Source organism: Pipistrellus kuhlii, unplaced genomic scaffold, assembly GCF_014108245.1.
Source record: "Pipistrellus kuhlii isolate mPipKuh1 unplaced genomic scaffold, mPipKuh1.p scaffold_m20_p_13, whole genome shotgun sequence".
Lineage (NCBI taxonomy): Eukaryota > Metazoa > Chordata > Mammalia > Chiroptera > Vespertilionidae > Pipistrellus > Pipistrellus kuhlii.
This window is the reverse complement of record NW_023425438.1, coordinates 47,524,162-47,547,286: the sequence shown is the minus strand read 5'-3', so window position 1 is coordinate 47,547,286 and position 23,125 is coordinate 47,524,162. Positions and strand designations below refer to the sequence as shown.

General features: G+C 41.4%; 1 protein-coding gene across 7 annotated transcripts in view; it reads left to right on the top strand.

Annotated features, from left to right (window-relative positions):
• Positions 1–23,125, top strand: part of LOC118717627 (E3 ubiquitin-protein ligase RNF103) — a 72,093-nt gene that overhangs the window by 17,893 nt on the left and 31,075 nt on the right. For 2 of the 7 annotated variants that reach the window (XM_036435942.2, XM_045580969.1), the window contains exon 5: positions 247–2,252. The exons of 1 other annotated variant lie outside the window; for it this stretch is intronic. In XM_036435942.2, the coding sequence (XP_036291835.1) occupies positions 247–1,819 (1,573 nt within the window). In that variant the 3' untranslated portion in view covers positions 1,820–2,252. 4 more of the 7 variants (XM_036435944.2, XM_036435945.2, XM_036435946.2 and 1 more) reach the window with 4 other exon arrangements.

Genomic DNA, 23,125 nt, shown 5'->3' with positions numbered 1-23,125 from the left:
AGCAACACTTTCTTAAAAAGAGAGGTAAGACAAAAAAACTACAAAAAGAGAACTTACTTTTCAAACTATTGAGCAAACTGTGAGATACTGATACTACTTTTGATTTTGTAGAGTTTATTTGGTTTCGGGGAGAGGGTATCTTTCAAGTTCTAAAGAACTTTGTCAGGAGCAGACAGATTGTTTGCACAATACTGAGGAAGCTTATCGAGCAGCCCCGCTGTTGACTTACAGTTTACTCTCTTACAGATACTGCAAGAGAAGAGGCTGGGTGCGATCCACACTCATTATGTCTGTCCCACAAACAAGTACTTCTAAAGGGAAAGTCATGCTTAAAGAATACAGTGGACGCAAGATTGAAGTAGAACACATTTTTAAGTGGATAACTACTCATGCAGCTTCTCGGATCAAAACCATTTATAATGCTGAACATTTAAAAGAAGAATGGAATAAAAGTGATCAATATTGGGTAAAAATATACCTATTTGCAAACCTTGACAAACCCCCAGCTTTCTTCTCTGCACTAAGTATAAAGTTTACTGGAAGAGTTGAGTTTATTTTTGTTAATGTGGAAAATTGGAACAACAGGAGTTATATGACAGATATTGGTATATATAACATGCCATCATACATACTTAGAACTCCTGAAGGAATTTACCGATATGGAAATCACACAGGTGAATTTATTTCCCTTCAGGCCATGGATTCATTTTTGCGCTCATTACAACCTGAAGTAAACGATTTGTTTGTTTTGAGCTTGGTTCTAGTTAACCTTATGGCTTGGATGGACTTATTTATCACACAAGGAGCTACCATAAAGAGATTTGTGGTTCTCATAAGCACTTTAGGAACATATAATTCTCTATTAATTATTTCCTGGCTACCAGTGTTGGGCTTTCTACAGCTCCCTTACTTAGATAGCTTTTATGAATATAGCTTAAAATTGTTGAGATATTCTAATACAACCACACTGGCTTCGTGGGTAAGGGCGGACTGGATGTTTTATTCTTCACACCCAGCCCTGTTTCTCAGCACATACCTTGGACATGGTTTACTAATTGATTACTTTGAGAAGAAGAGACGACGCAACAACAATGATGACATTAATGCCAATAACTTAGAGTGGTTATCAAGTCTATGGGACTGGTACACCAGCTACCTCTTCCACCCGATTGCTTCTTTTCAGAACTTCCCTGTGGAATCTGATTGGGATGAAGACCCTGACTTATACTTGGAGCGATTAGCTTTCCCTGACCTTTGGCTTCACCCTTTGATACCAACTGATTATATAAAAAACTTGCCAATGTGGCAATTTAAGTGTCTGGGAATCCTGTCTGAAGAGGAACTGTCGGAGAGTTCTCGCGATACTGAAAATGACTCAGATGTCGAGAGCACAGACACTTTGAACAGTGAGAAGGAAGTATTTGAAGATAAACAAAGCATAATTCACAATTCTCTAGGAAGAGTAAGTCACTGTGGTGCTGAGGCTTGTTCGTGTGCCAATAATTATTGTCAGACCAGCCTACATGAAAGGAAAGGGAGGTCATATGGATCATATAACACTAATGAAGATATGGAACCTGATTGGTTAACTTGGCCTGCTGATATGCTGCACTGTACTGAATGTGTTGTTTGTCTAGAGAATTTTGAAAATGGATGTTTGCTAATGGGGTTGCCTTGTGGTCATGTATTCCATCAGAATTGCATTGCGATGTGGTTGGCTGGGGGCCGACACTGTTGCCCCGTTTGCCGGTGGCCTTCTTATAAAAAAAAGCAGCCATATGCACAACATCAGCCCCTGTCAAATGATGTCCCATCTTAACCATGTGCAATTTGTCCTTTATAAGCTTTGAGTATCTTCAGCTTGCCTTTTAATGTTAGTCACAATGTTTTTGTGGTTTGAAGTTTAGTTTAATGTTAGTGCAGTGACAGAACACATTATACTAATGTTGATGACAATTATTTGGTTGCCTGTGTGTCAATTGAATGCATACTTAATTGTAAAGATTTTTATTTACAACATTGGCAATTGAGAAGTTAATGTTTTTTGTAAGCACAAAAGAAGTATGATAGAAATTTATCCTAGCAAGACTTTATAAAGTAGGATCAAAACCTAATGAAATTGAGGCAGTTTCTTAACCTAAATGTTTCCTCCCTTTTTACAATATCTGTCCAGCATCTCTTGGTTAAATAATGTATGCTCTGAGACATGAAATTAAAACAGATCTATGAAATAAATTATTTTAAAACCAAAAGATTATAGCTTTTCCAATGTTAAATTGTTTTTTATAAGGTGTCTGAATTTTATAGGCATTTTATTGATTTGTTAGTTTCACAGATAAGGCAAATATGATTCTTGACTCGTGGGGAAAATAAAGGCAGAAATTATGTGATAACACTGGCCAGAGGTGATGTTAGTCGATCTTTTAGGTTGATTAGCTTTAATGGGAAAGAACTTTATAGTGAGCTTTTTTTTTTTTTTAATGTTTTCAATCACTTATTAGTATTTACCAAATCTAAATAAAATCAACTATAGTAATTAGCCTCACATAGATTACTTTATATCTTTTTCCTGCTTTTTGAAAAATTTCAAAACTTCAGAGACATTGGGAAATACAGTAAAATAAGCATTCATTTCTCTAATTCACCAAGCATTTACATTCTATTACATTTGCTTTCTGTCCTCTCTGTATGTATTTATCTTTTTTCTTTCTTTGGTTCTTTTTCCTGATCCCTTTGAAAATAAATTTCAGTTTTCATGGTGCTTTATAGCTAAATATATCACTACCTATCTCCCAAGAGCAAAGGCATTTTTTTAATATAACCAGCATACCATTATCATACCTAACAAATATAACATCTAATATCTAATACATAATCTATATTCCCCAATTGCTCCCAAAGTATTATTTATATGTATTTTTGTTTTGTTGTGAACTGGGCAAGGTTTACGCCTTGAGTTTAGTATCCTTCCATTTCATTCTTTCCTCCAGAGCAGTTTCTCTTCCTCTTTTAAAAGTTGTTTTTAATTTTTTTTTTTTTTATGTCTTAGCTAATACATTTTTGAAGAGTACAGATTAGTTGGCTTACAGAATGTTCTTCGTTCTGGATTTGTTTTAGTGTTTCTTCGTGATTAGATGTAAATTAAAGATTTGCCTAGATTACATGTACTTCCCATTTGCTTGACATCAGGAGGCACATGATGTCAGTTTGTCTCACTTTATCTTAAGAATCTGTGAGGCCATGTGACTATCCTGTTGGTCAATAATCTTTAGCTAGCCGGTTTGACTCAGTGGATAGAGCGTTGGCCTGCGGACTAAAGGGTCCCAGGTTCGGTTTCACTCAGAGGCATATGCCAAGGTTGCAGGTTTGATCCCCAATGCAGGGCGTGCAGGAAGCAGCCAATCAATGATTCTCTCTCATCATTGATGTTTCTCACTCACTCTCTCCCTTCCTCTCTAAAGTCACTAAAAACATATTTAAAAATAATAACCTTTAATTCAGTGTTTTACTATCCATTGATGATTATTAAACTGGACCAGTTATTAATCAGGAGTTTGGCATTTTTGTGTGTGTGAAGAAGAGCTTTCTATTTTCCACTTTTCTTTCACATTTGAATGTTACTGTAGACTCACAGATTCTTTTTATATTCAATGTGTCAAAATTTATTATTCTTGTGCTCAAATCATCCCAGATTTGGTGAGAGTCCCTCTAAGCCAACTCTTAAATCCTATTGGTATTTCCTTGTTTTTTGATGCAAGATTTTCTGGCTCATTTTGCAGTTTCCCTAGCCCAGCCCTGTAATCAAGCCATTTCTTCAAAAGGCCCAAGTTGCATGGTGAACTTTTACTGAGTGCCCCTCAAAACAGCAAGAAAAAATTAACATCCTGGATTGCTGCTGAAATGTTTCTTCATGGTGCACTGAGCCTCATTTTCATACACTAATGGAAATAGTAAAGATTAACAGTTACTTTGTATTAATCTTTGGGAACTTCTTTAAATTTCAAAAAGGGCAAACACAGCACTGGCGAGTGTGGCTCAGTTGGTTCAGCATCGCCCTGTGCACTGAAAGGTTGCCTGTTCCACTCTCGTCAGGGCGTGTGCCGGGTTGTGGGCTCAGTCCCCAGAGAGGGTCATGCAGGAGGCAGCCAGTCGATGATTCTCACATCTGTTTTTCTCTCAAGTCAATAAAAACATATTTAAAAGAAAAAAAGGGACACACTGCTTCTTGTGCTCTAATTTTAGTTTTGGAAAAAATAATTGTGTTATTGTAAATGTTACTGTTTCCCAGAATTCCGCCATCTTTTCTCTCATGTATTCAAATGGATGTCCCAAGTCTATGTGTCCAGGCAAAGGCCTTTCCCCAGATCTTCATTTTTATTATTTTTTTAAATCTTTTTTTGTTTTGTTTTTTTGTTAATCCTTAGCTGAAGATATTTTTTCCAATTGCTTTTCAGAGAGCATGGAAGGGAGGGAAGGGGAGAGAGAGGGAAACACTGATATGAAAGACACATGGACTGGTTGCCTCCTGCATGTGCCCAACCAGGGATGGGGAGCGAACCTGCAACCCAAGTACATGCCTTTGGGAATCGAACCCATGGTCCTTTTGTGTGCAGTCTCTAACCACTGAGAAACACTGGCCAGGGCAAAATCTCCAGTTCATATAGAGCTGTCTGCTAAACAGCTCATCCTGGATGTGTTTAAGTACTTAGTAAGTGTAACAGCTTTTCATTCTCTCTCTGCACCCTCCATCCTCTCAAGGTCCTGATTTCAGTTAGTCATCATATACATACAAATATTGTCCACTATGAAATATACACGCAAGTATAGGCATTTTAAAAGGCAATGAAAATTTATCCTCCATGAAGTGTGGTAGCAACCATACTTGGGTAAAAACTGCTGTTTGAATTTCAACCCTGCTAAAATTTTTTGTACTCACTCACTTGCTTAAACAATAGGGTAGTTACCTCAGCTTCCAGATTGACACCTGGAGGCTAAGGTAATTTTCCTGTGCCTGTGGACCGGGACCACAGGAGATTGATTCCCACTGACTCAGTAGATCAGGAGTAGAAACTAGATAACCTTTAGAGATTACTAACTCTGCTTTTGTACTATCTGCTACCGCAAGATAGGTGCACATTCCAATGTCCAGCAGGATGTGGCTTCCCGGCATTTAGAATTTAGAACAAAGGGGAATTTTTGTGGTTTAGACCTTTAAAAGGACTGCCTACACCTGGAACGGTGCGGTGGTGAGTGGACTCCACCTGTGTGGTGCTCTCGCGGCCGTCCTGGCCAGTTCAATAAATCCTAGCCTGCTTTTTTTAATCAATTAGCAGCCACCAGTGGTCTTATTTTTGACTCCAGGGTTCGACCCCACAACACTCCATCCCTGGGCACACCACATTTTGAAGACTACTAGACTAGAGGATAAACCAGACTCCTTAACACTGGCTTCCAAGGCCCTGCATAGTCTACTAATGGCCTACATCTTAAGCTTACTGGGACATTTTGCTTGTCACTCCAGGGCAGTGGTTCTCAACCTTCCTAATGCTACGACCATTTAATACAGTTCCTCATGTTGTGGTGATTCCCAATCATAAAATTATTTTCGTTGCTACTTCATAACTAATTTTGCTACTGTTAATGAATCGTAATATAAATACCGGTGTTTTCTGATGGTCTTAGGCAAAATTACAGTTATGAAGTAGCAGCGAAAATAATGTTATGGTTGGGGGTCACCACAACACAGGAACTGAATAAAAAGGGTCTTGGCATTAGGAAAGTTGAGAACCACTGCTCCAGGGCATGCTCTAGCTGGGAGCTCATCTGGAAACACAGCTTCTCCTCCTCCAGAGGGAGCTGCCTATTATCATGGAAAGATTAACAACCTTGTTGCAGAAACCAGAGCCAGAAAACAGAGCTGGCCCCTTGAAGATCCTCAGCCTTTGCATACCCTCAGGCCATTACAAATCTCCAGCCTCATTATCTGTAAACTGCCCTTTTGACATACCCTTTTTGTCTATTTCCCCATGTACCTGGTAATCTTGGTCCTTCTACCCAATATAAGCAGCTGGCTTGTGGTGGAGGGCAGAGCAGATTTTTGTGGATGACAAAGGCCCCTGCTGCTCCCACTTTGCCCACAGTATTGGAATAACTGCCCATATAGGATTCAACCCTGTCTCTGCTTAATTGGCTCAAGTAGTGACAGGCAGCACGAACCCACTGATTGTCCTTTTACAAGAACTCAGGACAAGCAAGATAGTTAAAGATGTGACTAGGATACAGCTTTCAAGTTTGAATGTCTTCGGGGCCCAGGGAAAGTTTGAGTAAGGAGGGGTGGGAGCAACAAAGTGTATGCTCCGCCTAAAGGTATTCAAATATTTTTTAGAAGATCATAGCAAATCAAAGCTGGTGGGAGCCTCTGTAGTCTCTGGATAACATGCTGTCTTGCTCAGGGCTCTTTCTACCATATGTTTTTGCTTAGAATTGTGTTTGTGGAAAAGACAGCTATGGGAAAATAACTGATGTAAAAATTATATTGCCTTTTATGTTGGTGCTAAATCGCACACTTGTTATTGTCAAGTCCTTTTAGTTTATGTGTATGATGGGATAATAGGCCCTTTGGAGCTTGGATATTCTCACTTACAGTCCTTTATAGCATGCATGACTTAATTAACAAAAGTAAGCTTAAAAATAGAAAGGCACCCAAAAAGTTGTGAAAGTTCAGGTACTAGTGTTTCCTTTTCTTAATTGTTTTTTTGTTTGTTTGTTTTTAAAGCTTTATTGAGATATAATTAAAATATAGCATCATGTAAGTTGAAGTTGCACAATGTGTTGATACATTTATATATTGCAATATGATTAGCACTGTAGCATTGGCTAACTCCTCCATCACATCACAAAATTACCATTTCTTTTTCTGTGCCAAGAACATTTAAGATGTACTCTATTAGCAACTTTCAAGTATATACTGTAATACAATACTGTTAACTACAATCACAATGCATTGCATTACATCCCCCAAATTTACTCCCCTCTAACTGAAAGTTTCCCCATTTTTGCCTTTTGATCTCACATAGAAGTGATATCATATAGTTTTGTCTTGCTGTCTGACTTATTTTACTTAGCATAATGCCCTCAAGGCCCATGCATGTTGTCACAAATGGCAAGATTTCCTTCTTTTTCACGATTGAATAATAGTCCGTTGTATATATACTAGTATAGATACCATGTCTTCTTTCCCCATTCATTAATTGATGACATCTAATATTTTATATGCATCTACTGAATGAATGAAGAGCCATGATAATCTTACTCAGAGAAAATGCATTCTTACTTTACATAGAATTTGAATGGCTTAATAACCTAGCTTCCTAGTCTGTAAAATAGAAGCTCCATGTAAAGCGACTATGGAATAGGGGAGGATCCTGCTAATGGAAGGCCAGGCAAGGAAGGTATTGTTACAATAGTTTGACAGTAAGGGGTAAAAGTATTAAGGAAGGGGGGTGGGGGAGGAACCAAAACAAAAAAACAGTGGTGTGTGGCCAGGGAGCCATGGCAAATAATTTCCTGAGAGGGTATCATTGACTTGCCAAGAATAACGCTGTGTCATCACACACAAGAACATTTTACCAGCACTATCTGCAAAAGAAGTCAGAAAATTCATTTTATGATATTCAAAATTGTTAACTTTTAACTTTTAAACATTTTAACAAAGTGAAAAGTTTCTGTTTCTTAGAAAACCCATTTAGAGGCACAGAAACCTTGTTCCTTGTCTCCCTTATAAAAGGTTATTGCCTAGCAGTCTTTGCCATAAACGATGCCATCGGTTGTATAGTAGAAAAATAACTTACATTCACAGTGTCACACTGTCAGTGTCACAACTGTTAGTAAAGTAAAATCCCTTGCTCTTTTCATTTGGTAAAGTACTTTGAGACCATTGTCTATTTGTTGGTAAAGCAGAATCTGCTGACATGTTTCCATAGAGGTAACTTATTTGGAGCTTTCTTAAGTCCTGTCACAAAGACAAAGCAGGGTTTCAGACAGCAAAATGAAATTTTGGTATTTTCAGGGCTGCTTCTGTTTTTATTGTTTAAATGTTCTCCATTTCATTTTACTGAATTCCTGAGTCACGTTGCTAAAACAACAGTTTTCTGGAACAAAATGCCTCAAGCTGACTCTTGGCTTTCTTGCCACAGGCTGGTATGGGAGACACCTTTGAAAATGCCAAACACAGCAGCATCTTGGGCTTTTAAAACAGCAGAGTTCAAATGGTATTACTGTGTAGTATGTCATTGTATGAATATCCCACAATGTATTTATTCATTTGGTTACTGATGGACATTTGTTTCTAGTTTTTTGCTGTTGTGTATAAGCTGCTTTGAATATTACTGAAGCCCTGCTGGGGTGGCTCAGTGGTCAAGCATCCATCTATGAACCAGTAGGTCACAGTTCAATTCCCAGTCACAGCATATGCCCAGGGTTGTAGGCTCGATCCCCAGTGAGGGACATGCAGGAAGCATCCAATCAATGATTCTCTCTCATCATTAATGTTTCTATTTCTCTTTCCCTCTCCCTTTCTCTCTCTGAAATCAATATATTTTTTAAAAAGAGACTTTCCAGTCTACCATAATATTGAATGTGTAAACTGGATGCTAATCTTCTAGTTTTGATGGTGTTTGGAAACTTTAGTTAAGTATTGCTTAAATATTTCAATTGAATTTTTTTTTTTTAAATTCAGGCTTTGTCTCTGCTGTGCTCTGGGAAAATACAGGAAGGTGTGTAAAGTCCCCCATGAGAAGAGTCTTAGGTGGTAGCAATAGTGCTCTAAGTGGCAATGTGGGTGGCTGCAGTGATTTCTGATTTCTCAGGGAAGGTATGCCTCTAAGCTAGAGTCAGGCCTCAGGTATCTACTTGACCTTCCCAAGTAGAAACTGCCTCTACTTCGGGGCCACTCATGGAGGAGAGAGATTAGTTTATTTTTCAAGGATTCAGCTAACCAGTCTCCCTCCACCCTCTATCACCTTCTTCCTTCTCTAAAATGGGGGACCCATGTATATGGATGAGGGTTGTAACAGGTTGAATTTATATCCTTTCAGAAGACATGCTGAAGTCCAGAAAATGACCTTATCTGGATATAGGGTAATTGCAGAGGTAATTAGAGATGAGGTCATACTGGATTTAGGGGGGTGTCCTTAGTATGACTAGTGTGTTATAAGAAGACATGAGGGAGAACATTGCTACTGACTGAATAGTATCCTCCCAATATTCATATGTGAAAGCCCTAAACCCCAATGTGACGGTATTTGGAGATAAGGTCCTTGGGAGATAATTAGGTTTAGATGAGGTCATGAGGGTGGCACCCTCATGATGGGATTAGTGTCCTCATAAGAGGAAGGGATACCATGTGAGGACACAGTGAGATGGCCAAGCCAGGAAGACAGCTCTCACTACAGCCTGACCATGCTGGCACTCTGATCTCAGATATCAGCCTCCAAAACTGTGAGGAATTAAATTTCTATTGTTTAGCCACCCAGTCTATGGTATTTTGTTATGGCAGCCCAAGCTGAGCAATACAAACACCCTATGATGATAGAGGCAGAGAATGGAGTGATGCCTCTCTCTGCAAGCTGAGGAATGCCGATGATTGATGGCCACCATCAGAAGCGAGGCGAAGGCAGAGAAGGATTCTTCCCAGAGTCTAAGAGGGAGCATTGCCCTGCTGACCTTATTTTGGACTAATAGCCTCCAGAATTATAATTAAAAGGATAAACTTATCCTGGGTTGTCATACTTTATTATTACACACTCTAGGAAACTAATACAAGTATCATCGAAGGTTGGTGGAGGGAGGTTGGAAATGGGTAAGAGATAACTGAAGGTCTTTTTTTTTGTTGTTGTTTTTTTTCCTTATCTCAAGTCGTGGTTAGGAGTCTGTGGAATCTGCAGGTTAGTCAGAAGTGAAGATAAATCCACTTCAAAATTCTAAGTTATGGGAAGGAATTCAACTTTCCAAAGGTTACTTTATATCTAACATTTTAACAGTCTGTTTTAAAAAATAAAGTGTATCGCCCAGCCTGTGGGGCTCAGTGGTTGAGCATCAACCTAAGAACCAGGAGGTCACAGTTCTATTTCCAGTCAGGGCACATTGCCAGGATGGTGGGTTTGATCCCCAGTAGAGGGCGTGCAAGAGGCAGCCAATCAATGATTCTCTCTCATTGGAGTTTCTATCTCTCCCTCTTCCTTCCTCTCTGAAATCAATAAAAATAAATAAATAAATAAATAAATAAGTAAATAAGTAAATAAATAAAATAAGGAATTTTAGGAATTAAAGTGTATCTTGGACTTATTAGACCAAAATTCCTGCCAGGAATTGGGTTGTGATTTTCTTGCCCAAAGCATTTCATTTAATAATCTACCTGGTGCCGAAACCGGTTTGGCTCAGTGGTAGAGCATCGGTCTGCGGACTGAAAGGTCCCAGGTTCAATTCCGGTCAAGGGCATGTATGTACCTGGGCTGTGGGCACATCCCCAGTAGGGGATGTGCAAGAGGCAGCTGGTCGATGTTTCTCTCTCGACGTTTCTAGCTCTCTTTATCTCTCCCTTCCTCTCTGTAAAAAATCAATAAAATATATTTTTAAAAAATTAATAATCTACCTGGTAAGTGGGGAATAGTAGTGAGCCAGGAAGTTCCCTAAAATGGAAAATTTGACTGAAATAAGCAAGGACAACCTGGGGAATGGAGGAAACACAGTCCTATTTTTCATGTTAAAATCAGGGAAAGATTAAAAGCATCAGGCATTGCAGGACTTCTCAAGTCAAGGATATGCATGCATTTATAATATTTTTCATGGATCGGGAAGAGTGCGCACATGCAGCCTTTAAAAATGTGTGTGAGTAAACATCTTTGTGACATATGGCAGGGAATGGTGATCCTGTTAAACACTTGCTGTGCTTGGCAGGAGCACAGAGCTAGCATGCCTGCTCACTTAGTTCTTCCCACCCCCTCAGATGTGAGTCTTAGCAGGTGGGAGGACCTGGTGCCTGCTTCATGAGGTCCATATAGGAAAAAAGCATTGCCCACAGCTTAAACTTTGTCCAACACCAACACAATGTCAGGACATGAATAGAAGGTATACGTTCCTCTGAGGTTGGAGCCCAGAAAATGTGGAAGATGTACAGTGCCCTTCTGGTTGCTGAGGAGCAACTACATTGATGTGTTTACTAGCAAGAGGGCTCCGTAGTTCAGTGAGATGCCACATGCCAAATTAAACCTTCCTCCACACTCTGGCCTCTGGCCTTGATGACCAACTTCAGAACAAGTCCCCTTTAGGAACTGAAATGCCTTGGGGCCCAAAATCCCCACCAGGAGACTGGGAAGGCTCTTGGGGCGCATGTTCTTTCTTTTGCACTGGGTACTCTTCATCTCCCTGCTAGTTCATCTTTCTGGTCCCAGGTTACACATCACCTGCTCAGGAAAGATTCACTGATCACCATGTTCTTCTTCTTAATATTTAGAGTTTTTCACATTTGTAGTAATTTGCTCAATTTTGTTTATTACCATCATTTTTATTTATCACCACTGTTTTTCTCACAGGATTGTTTGGGTTTCTTTTTTGTTCATTGCAGTTTTCCTATTCGGTAGTATGTATGAAACATAGTAGACATTCAATAAATACCATTGACTAACTGGAAGTCCAATGTTCTCCTACCTGAAAAATTGCTGGCTTATATTTCATTCTCAAAAAAAAAAAAAAAAAAAGATAAGAAGTCCTTAAAACATTCCACAGAACCCTCATTTTCAAAGAGCTCTTTCCCTTTAAAAAAAAAAAGAAAGAAAGAAAGAGAGAGAAGGTAGGAAGGAAAGTGGGGAAGGTGGCAGGAAGAGAGACAATTCTATGGAAAATGAACAAAGGATTCAAAGAGACAATTCACAGAAGAAATTAAAGTAGCCAACAAATATACAAAAAGATGCTCATTTAGAAATGAAAATTAGAAATAATACTTTTAATAATAATTGTTAGCAAGGATTTAAGTAATAAGATGGGCTTATATACTGTTGGGATTTCAAAACTGTGTCTATACTTATAATTTAACTAGGGGCCCAGTGCACGAATTCGTGCACCTTGAAATGAACTGTGGGCCACAAGGCTGCAGTGGGCACAGGGGCAGGTCTTGGCCCCTCCCGCCTTGGCCCTCCATCCCGTCCCATCTGTAGATTGCTCCCACACACTGACACGGGCACCACTCACACCCGCTAATGGTGCAAAGCGATTGGGGCCAGTGCTATCAATGGGTATGAGAGGTGGCTGCTGCCCCAATCACCTCTCAGGAGCAGGGGGAGGTGAAGTAGCCCTGAAGGGCAATCAGGGCCAATGCCAGACACTGGTAGCGGGTGTGAGAAGTGACTCTGGTGCTGGCAGCAGGTGTGAGTGTCTGGTGGGACCACAGTGTGCGGAAGCAAAGTATTTTCAGTAACCACCAGAGGCTTACTCCATTGACAGCACCCAGTGCTTGGCCTTGGTCTGGCATCCCCGCTCACCTGCTCCACCATCCCATCACAGTCAACACCTGCCATGTTCCTCATGCGACCCCTGGTCAGAGGGACAATTGGCATATTAGGCTTTTATATGTATAGATTGACACTAACTAGTTGGTGCGAATTCTTTGTGCCCTTTACCTATGAGGAAGTATAAATGGGAGGTTTACTTTTACAATAAATATATACTGCTATTTTGAAAAGAACTTTATTGAGTTTGATTGACATTAACTTGACATATTAAGGGTCCAGTTTGTTTTGACATCATATACATCTGTGAAACCAACACAATTAAGATAATTTATATAATCCATAAAAGCTTCATTTTGTCTCTCTGTAATTCTTCCTCCTTTTCCAAGCCAACCCATCTCCTCGCAACCACTGATTTACTTTCTATCATTATAGTTTCCATTTCTGGAATATATATCAATGAAATCATACAGTAGAGAGGTTTTTTTTTCTGGCTTCTTTCACTCAAATAATTATTTGGAGGCTCATCCACGTTGATGCACGTTATCAAAAGCTTGGTCTTTTTATTGCTAAGTAGTATTCCATTGTATGAATCTATCATAATGGGTTTTATCTATTCACCTATTGATGGACACTTGAATGTTCTTAGTTTTTGTCTATTACAAATAAGCTACGAACACTGTGTACAAGTCTTTGTAAGGCCATATAAATTTTCTCCTCTTGGGTAAATAGCTAGCAGTGGAATGACTTAAGAGGGGTTTATGTTTAGTATTTTAAGAAGTTCCAATATGTTTTCAAGGTGGTTGTACCATATTATATTCCCATGAGATGGTATGGGGTTGCTGCACTAAATAAGTGGTCTCTTCCCTATCATGAAGTGAGGTGACTAACCATCAGCTTACCCGTGTAGCTCAACCAAACTGGACAACTAAAAGAGATCTAGAAGACCTTTTTAGTCTGATTCTTCTGAGAATCTGATAAAGGTCACAGTCCATTTGGAGTCTAGGAACACACAGAGATATCACCCACGTTTGAAATGGCTTCGGCCTGAGTAAAAGCTGGGATACTTGGAATGGAAAACAAGAGGCTGGAGTTCAGTGTATTGAAAAGTTTACAATCGCTGGGAACCGGTAAGAAGGGGAGAGAGAAGATGATGCTCAGGTTTTAGGGACCAGGTGATGGTGGTGACAACAGGGGGGAGGAGCAACTCATCCGGCTGCAGCCTGTGAGTGGCCTACCGGACTCAGGTGAAGCTGTTTGGAAAGTGGCTGTAATTGTACCTTTTCTGGGCGGAGATTCAGATTTCTGGCACAACAACATCCAGGCAGTACCAGGAGCAGCTGTAATCACCAGGTGGAGTCAATAAGTTCCTTCCTTTCAGGTGACTCCCTTCCGTATCGCACGGAAAAACACCTACGGCGCCGCCTCCCTTCAGAAATCCCCTCCCAGCACATGCGCACTCGCGTCAATCTTCCGGACAAAGCTCCGCCTGCCCGCGCCGCCGCGCATGCGCGTTGCCCTCCCTGCGGCCGCTCCCTTCTCCGGGCGGCGGGCTCCTTCCCTCTCCGGCCCCGCCCCGGCGGCTGCCCGTGACCTGCCTGGGAGCAGGGAGCGAACAGCCGGAAGGGGCAAGACGAGTTCAATAAAGGCCATGGGGCTGTTTGGAAAGACCCAGGAGAAGCCGCCCAAAGAGCTGGTAAGGGCTGCGGCGAAGGAATGGGTGGATGTGCGTGGGGCGCAGTGGAGTTGGTAAAGCGACTGGACACTCTGCCACCCCGACTGGCCAGGTACCGCTGGGCCGCCATTTCCGGGGCTTCCCACTCGGCTGAGGGGCGGGAGGAAGAGTCTCTTAAGGAGACGGTGGTGGCCTGAGAGAGCCCCGCTACTCAGCGCTCACAACTCCAGAGAGCCGAGTTGCCGGAGTGATGCTCAGCCTCGGCACTGGGCGCGGGAGCAGCCACGTAGTCCTAACGCTGAAGCCCCTTCCCGGCGCCCGTTGGTACCGTCCCACCCGGAACCTCTCCCTGGCGCAGGCCCCGCCCTCTGACTTCCGCCCGTAGCCAGCCCTGGGACCTCTCGCGCGAAGATCCAGGACACTGCCCCGACCCTTCCCCACCTGCTCTACTGAGAGGAAAGCTCTGTTTTTCTCTTTTTCCAACTCCCTGGCTTCATGTGGTCCCGACACAATCATTATAGCAGAACTAGGCATGGGAGATGGGTACCGAAGGTCACTGACCCTGGCTTTGAGTTCTGATCTGACTGTTGACTTAGATGTAAGTGTAATGGTTAACAATGCCCTGCAGGGTCCAGTCTGCCTACGTTTGAATCCTGGTTCCCCATCTATCAGACGTGCGATCTATTAAAAGTTCACTTTTCTGTGCCTTAGTCTTTTTTTGTCAAGTAGAAATGATAATAGTATTACTTCAGAGTCATTGAAGGTGAAAGGATGTGAGAGGTGCCCGGTACATCCCGCACTCTATAATACTTGTTATTTTAGTAGTGCTAGCTAGGGTTCATAATTCATAAAATTTACAGCTTACACTAAGTAAAAGCACCAGCGTCACCTAAGAGCTTCTTGGGAAACTCGGGTCCTACCCAAGACCTGATGAGTAATAATTTGAATTCTGGCAAGATCCCTAAAATCTTTTATTTAATAAATAATCTCACCTATTTTAAAAACCAATGTGCATCATGAAGTTGCTGGCATATAATGTGTTAACTTTTATCATTTGTTAGTCATCGATCAAAGAACAGTAGGTACTCAATAAATATTAATTCCCTCAGGAAGTACTCCCTGTAAATACTGTTTTACTTCCTGTAAAATAAAAATTGTGGAGCTTAAATAAGGTAAGAGTGTGTGACACTTGCTGATATAGAGCACTATATAGATGCACGTTTTTGTGGCATGTATGTGTTATAAGATGCTTGTTATTTTAGAAGTGCATTTTTGATTTTAGGAAAAGGTCATTACCTTCATTGTTTGGCCTTACCTTTGCCATTCATAAAATGAGATACAAATGGGGAAACAGTCTCATTACTATTAAACTGATCTTGAGTTTATGTATTATTTGTATAATACTTAGACTATTTTTAGGTGATAAATGAGTTAACCTACCTTGGAAAATAACACTAGAAAAATATCAAAATTGATGCATGAGATTGCTTTTTTTTTATTTTTTTTATTTTGCCTGCCAGAGGGAAATTATAAAGATGAAATAGACAGCCAAGGAAATTACCAAGCAAATAAGATAAGCATTACAAGAATAAGTCTGGATTGGGTACCACATAAATAGTTACAGGAATTGGAGTGATCAGCCCCACACTGGGGTAATCAGAAATGATTTGGCCCTCCACTATCATATTTTCCACACACCTCTTGTCTGTGTGAGTTGGTTGAGTACCGTATTTTCCGGCGTATAAGACGACTTTTGAAACGAAAAAAAGTCAACCGAAAATCAGGGGTCGTTTTATATGCCGAGTATATCCCGAAAAAGGTCTCGATATGCCGCTAAACGAATTTTCCAACTCGATCCCGAAAATCGTCTGGATATTCACAAAAGGAGGAAACATGCGTGCGCCACAATTGGATGTTTTGTGTAACTTTGTCATAAAAGCCTGGAATGATATTACTGAAGAAACAGTAAAAAAAGAACTGGTGTTGCCTCGGAAGTGGGGGGTAGTCTTATACAGCGAATATAGGCCTAAACCTATGTTTTAACTGTAAAATTAGGGGGTCGTCTTATATGCCGGAGAATACGGTATTTAGTATAAGATTTTAAAAACTATATATTTTTATTAGTTTCAGAGAGGGAGAGAAACATCAATGATCAGAGAGAATCATTGATTGGTTGTCTCCTGCACTCCCCCTACTGGGGATCGAGCCCACAACCCAGGCATGTGCCCTTGACCTGAATCGAACCTGAGGCCCTTTAGTCCACAGGCTCTCGCTCTATACACTGAACCAAACCAGCTAGGCAAGTATTAGATTTTTTACTTTAACTGGTGCTGGATCTATCTTGCATTTTCTTCAACTTCCCCCTCACAGTACTCCAAGCTTCCCTTTCAGTTCTGATTATATCTTATTTGAATTTATCATAAGAAATCTGTGTTTACTTTAGGTTCAGCTTCTACCAAGCCCTCTTTCTACCTTGTGATTTATGGCCAAGCAAAGTGTTTTGTCACCTGCCACAATTATTAGCAGAGTTTGTAATTCTGGAAAGTGCCAGTAGAGCAGAGATAAACACTTTTTTCTCTGGAGAGCTGCTGACACACAGACACTGTATTGGGAGCTGTATATGAATAAGAAAACAGGTTATGTCTGATGTTTTAGTTTTCTGATGGTGTTTCTCTAAGAGGGAAAAGGAAAAAATTATATGTTCAACTTTATAAAAGAAGCTAGGTGCCCGGCCTGTGTGGCTCAGTGGTTGAGCATTGACCCATGAACCAGGAAGTCCTGGTTTGATTCCCGGTGTGGAGCATGTAGGAGGCAGCTGATCAATGATTCTCTCTCAAAATTGATGTTTCTATCCTTCTCCCTTCTTCTCTGAAATCAATAAAAATATATATATTTCTAAAAATAAAAGCTAGGTAAAAATTATAAAACAAAATAAGAATATTGAGAGAAAAAATTTAGAGAAAAAAGGAGATAATTTACTAAAGGCTGTAGTCGTAGCTGGGGACCTTTTGAGTTAGTATAAATGTATGTACCCTTTCCACTGGGGACTGGAAGATGAGAGCTTGCGGGCCTTGCTCCCAGCACAGGATAAACGGGCTAGATGTAGCCGTGCCACACCATCCTGGTTGTCATTTCAGCCATAAGTCAGGTAACCAGTTAGGTCAGGCAAGTAAGAAAATTGTGGGTAATGGTCCCAGAGCTCTGGTATCGTGTGCAGCACAGAGTAGGTGCTAAATAAATATCAAGTGATGAATGAGTATCAGAAAAAGAGAAAGTAAGGTTTAAAGTCAAGCAGGCCTAAAATGAGTAATATTCAAGAGACACTCAGAGAAACAGCTACACAAGAAGCCTTACAGACTAAGTCTTTGCCCTCAGGCATCTCAGGCTCTTTGATGAACACATCCTAGTAGTGAAACTTGTTCTATCTTAAACAAAAAGTGTGCAGCCTGACTAGATTGGGCCTGCTGAGGATCAAGGAACCTTGTAATTCATTTAGAAACCTGTCACTCTCTTGGGATAACCCAAGGAAGCAAGAAGACATGAGATTGTACTGGAAAGAGAGATTTCTCTCGGAGTTGAGGTTCTGTTGGAAAATTGCTATTTTTACTTGGAGACTTCACTGATTTAGTCTTTGGGTAGAGTTGTCTCCTTCCATGGCATCAGAATTCTGAAATCATCTTACTAACATAACTTAGACTGGGTCGTAATTCATGGTTGTGGGGCACTAATCATAAAAGAAGAAAACGAGAAGGGAATATGAAGAAAAAGATAAAGCTTCACTCAGTTATACAACAAACATTTATTTTGTTTTTCCTCCTTTTTGAATTTTTTTTTGTTATGCATTGGGTTGGATACCAGGTTTATAAAACTGTATGAGGATTTCAAAGAATACCACATTTATATTTTAGGTTAAATACAGCAACAGCAAGGAATAATAGAAGTATGTACAAGGTCTGTGATGCCACAGTGGAGGGAGTGATTAACTGTTCAGAGTGGAGAAGTGTAACTAGTCAGGGAGGGTATCAGGCCTTGTCATAAGAGGCGTTAGCGGATGGGTTGGTGCAGGATTAGGAAAGGGGAGGCAGTCCAAGCAAAATTAACTGTATGTACAAGGTGTGGAGGTGTGGAGGTGTGGAACATAGGTGGAAATACCTGAAAAAAGTTCAGAGTGGTTGGAAGAAGAGATACTGTTATATCGGAGTGGGATGCAGGAGTGAGAGAGGGGTAAGTTAGAGGGCAGATTAGCAAAGGGCATGTGCCATGCCTGTGGGGAGCATTCAGAATAGTGGTCTGGAGTAAGGATTGGAGGGAAGGGACTTAGGTAATGAGGCCAGTTAATGACCCTGGTGAGAGATGATGTGGATTTACAACTAAATGAAAATGGGGATTCCTAATTTTAGGAATATTTATGATATACAGTTAGAATTTGCTCATCTATTGGATGTAGGATGAATGTAAAAATTACTGGTAGGTTTTTATTTAACCCCACCCCTAATCAAACATACCTTCCCCTTGAGTGTCTGTACCTTGAACTGAACGTGAGAGAATTCAGGAAAAGGGCAGGTTTGATGGGATGGTGATGGGTGGAGGGGGAGGAGCCACAAAGCTCAATTTTAGGCAGAATTCAGATCAGGGAAGACATTAGAGAGTGGGTTATCCTGGGAAAGTATATATTTTTCTACTTTGCCTACACAGCATAAGTATAAGCTTAAGAGAAAGGATCATGTTTTTATTTGTCGTCCACTGGGCCAACATAGTGTTAAACTCTCTTAATAAGAATAAAGTGCCTAACAAATATTGGCTTGGTGAACAGAAGCAGAGTTGGCGAGAGAAAATGCGAACACATTTGAAGTACAGCCTAGTTGATCATCTCTTATGGACCCATCTGAGAGTAATCAGAATAGGCAAATTTTGGCCTGAGTTCACTTGTGCTTGTTGCTTTGGGCTAATTTCTAATTTTACATCTGCTTTAAATCTTGAAGGATACCAAAATCCTAGTTTACAGAGATTGCCTTTAGGGAGAGGAGCTGGATAGCTGAGGGTCAAAAGTGGGAGAACAACTTAATTGTCACTGTATACTCTCTTAGTCCCCGGCTGTAACAAAATACCATAGGCTGGGTAGTTTATTCACAGCATAAATTTATCACAGTTCGGGAGGCTGGGAAGTCCAAGATCAAGGCACCCACAGATTTGGTGACTATTGAAGACCCCATTCCTAGTTGATAGACCGCCGTCACAGTGAAAGATGAGAAGGAGGAGTCAAGCTTCTGGGGTCTCTTTTCTAAGGGCACCAAACCTGTTCTTGAGGTTCTGCTGTTGTGGCCTAATTACTGCCCAAAGGCCTCCTCCAAATGCCGTCACATCTGGGTATTAGCTTTTTTTCTTTCTATTTTAAAATAATTTTTTTTATTTTTCAGGTAGGGGAGTATGTTTCAACATAGGAACTTTGGTGTTGATAGCAAGGTGATTTGTATCTCCCAAGCTGAGACCTGGAGTCAGCCAGTTCTCCAAGGAGTACTGGTTTGTTTTAATGGGAATAGCATTTAGAAACCAAAATTTATGTGCTTTTGGTGCTTACTGCTACTGGAGTGTTCTTGTTTCTAGACCAGAGTGGGGAACACCTGGCCCGCAGGCCGTATAAGGCCTCCAAAATCATTTGGGCTGGCCCTGCCAAGGCATTAGGGGTGAGTTAGTAATTAAAAGTTTGTCCAAATATAGCAGGCTAATTTTTAAATTGATAATTTTGTATGGCCCAGGGAAGATATAATCACCCAAGTTTCCTCACCCCTTTTCTAGACCTTTCAATTGAATGATGCTATATACTATTTAAAAAACTCATGAGGATAATTAAAAATAGGTGGTTTTGTATCAACTCTCCTGCTGAAAATAATAGAAGAGCTAGATAAAAAATATAACTATTTGAGGCAAAACCGGTTTGGCTCAGTGGTGGAGCGTCGGTCTGCGGACTGAAGGGTCCCAGGTTCGATTCCGGTCATTGCCATGTACGTTGGTTACGGGCACATCCCCGGTGGGGGGGTTTGTGGGAGACAGCTGGTCGATGTTTCTCTCTCATCGATGTATCTAGCTCTCTATCTCTCTCCCTTCCTCTCTGTAAAAAAATCAATAAAATATATTAAAATAAAAAAAAATAAATTAAAAAAAAAATATATATATATATATATATATATATTTATATATAACTATTTGAAATCACTGAAAGCTACCAAGGCAGTGAAGTAATTAAAAACCAAGATCCTAGAAAAGAGGGAAGCTCAATTACACGAGACACTTATTTGGGACCACTTTACCTTAAAGTGATCCTCTAATTCCTAATGCAGTGGTTGAGAAACTGAGAATTTGAGTAGAGTTTTTGACAAACCCTGTGGTTAGGGGATTCAAAAATTAGAGTTTACCAAGGATAGGGACTCAGATAAATCCCAGGGTTTTGGTTGAGACTGTGATACACCTTAGCAGTAACAGTGAGCAGGAAATAAACTGACCTTCACAAAGACTGATGTCCAGTTTCAAATGGTCTCTATCCCTGATTGGATTCATTAAGCATAATTATGAACCAGTTGCCAGTACTCTTAGATTAGATGTTTACCAGAAGCAAATGTAAGTCTTGTCTGGAAGAAGAATGACGTCATCCAGAGACAGATTAGCCAGCCAATTTTTATACACAGTGTTCAGAATTCAGTTTTAAAGAAAAGAGAGACTTTGATTCATAGGAAGTCTTTATATATTCTGGATGCTGTTAGGGTTGCTGAAGGAAGAATGCATGAGGTCAAAGTGATAAGGGCTTATAAATTTAGTAGTAGCCTGGTGCATGAAATTTGTGCACAGGGGTGGGGGTGGGGGTAGTTCCTCACCCGGCCTGCACCCTTTCCAATCTGGGACCCCTCTAAAGATGTACTTCCTAAACTGGCAGTCAAACATCCTCTCACAATCCAGGACTGCTGGCTCCAGCCGCTCACCTGCCTGCCTGCCTGCCTGATTGCCCCTAACCACTCTGCCTGCCGGCCTGTTCACTCCCAACAGCCTCCCCTGCTGGCCTGCTCACTCCAAACTGCCCCCCCCCCCCCCCACTGCTCTGCTCCCTCACCACCCAGTGACCCAAGGTCCCAGCCCCTCCTTTTTTTCTTTTTCTTTTTTTTTTTTTTCAGCGCCTCCTTGAGTGGAGGCCAGGGCTGGCCGAAAGGAAGTATCTAGGATTTATTTATCTTCTATAATTGAAACTTTTTGGCTTTGAGCGAAGGCCAGCCAGGGCTGGCGGAAAGCTTGGCTTCCTCCATTGCCCGGGGCAACCCAAGCCTCCTGCTTGCTTCAGCTCTGGCCAGTGCCCTTGGTTGGGATTTACTTAACCTATCTAATAAAAGAGTAATATGCAAATTGACCATTACTCCAACACAAAAGATGGCTGCCCCCATGTGGTCAAAGATGGCCAGCAGGGGAGGGAAGTTGAGAGGGACCAAGTCTTCAAGGGAGGGCAGTTGTGGGCAATCAGGCCAGCATGGAAGGGCAGTTGGGAGGGACCAGGCCTGGAAGGGAGGAAAGTTAGGGGTGATCAAGCCTGCAGGGGAGGACAGTTGGGGGTGACCAGGCCAGCAGAGGAGGGAAGTTGGGGGCAACCAGGCCTGCAGGGAAGGGCAGTTGGGGGGGGCCCAGGTCTACAGGGGAGAGCAATTAGGGGCAATTAGGCTGGCAGGGGAATGGTTAGGGGGTGATCAGGCTGGGAGGCAGAAGTGGTTAGGGGCAATCAGGAAAGCAAGCAGTTGAGAACCAGCAGTCTTGGATTGTGGAAGGGATGTCTGATTGCCTGTTTAGGCCCAATCCCAGTAGGATCGGGCAGTCGGACATCTCTCAAGGGGTCCCAGATTGGAGAGAGTGTAGGCTGGGCTGAAGGACACTCACCGCCCCACCTCTCACCCCCCCCACCCCCCGCACGAATTTCATACACCAGACCTCTAGTCTTATATCATTGAAACTTTGTAGCCCTGAGTGGAGGCCAGGGCCAGCCAGGATGGGCGGTAAGCTTGGCTTCCTCCATTGCTGGGGCAACCCAAGCCTCTTGCTTGCTCCAGCTCCGTGGCTGGCTCCATCTTGGTTAGATAAATTTGCATACTTGCTCCTGATTGGCTGGTGGGCATGGCTTGTGGGCGTAGTGGAGTGATGATTAATTTGCTTGTTTCCCTTTTATTAGTGTAGATTAGATCATCTGGATACTAGATGGGCTGAGCCCCAAAAGGTTGGGGGAATCAGGTTTTTAAAGGACTCTATGCAGGCTTTTTCTGGGTGGTGAATTCTCTGCAGGTCCGGATCCTGGGAAGGTCTGGAGGGGAGAGATAGTGCCATAGCAAGTGGAATGTGGTTTTAGCAAGTGGAATGTGTTCTAAGCAAAAGGGAATGTCTATTGTGAAGTGGCCTAAAGGTCAGTTCCAGGGGATGGGGTATCAATTCAATTATTTGATCAGACCTAACATATACAAGTCTTTATAAATGCTTTTTATTTGTTACCATCTCCAAATTTGTAACCTTTTTTCTTCCTTTGGATGGTGTCTTATGATGAATAAGAGATTTGATTTCAGCATAAATAAAAATTATCAGTCTTGCCAAAACTGGTTTGGCTCAGTGGTAGAGCGTCTGCGGACTGAAAGGTCCCATGTTCGATTCTGGTCAAGGGCATGTGCATTGGTTGTGGGCACATCCCCGGTAGGGGGTGTGCAAGAGGCACCTGGTCGATGTTTCTCTCTCACAGACGTTTCTGGCTCTCTATCTCTCTCCCTTCCTCCTCTCTGTAAAATATCAATAAAATATATTTTTAAAAAATTATCAGTCTTTTCCTTTGTGCTTATTGGCTTTTGGTCTGGTTTAAGAAATCCTTTGCTAATCTGAAATCATAAAGGTCTACTCCTATACTGTCTTTTTAAAGTAACACAGTTTTGCAATC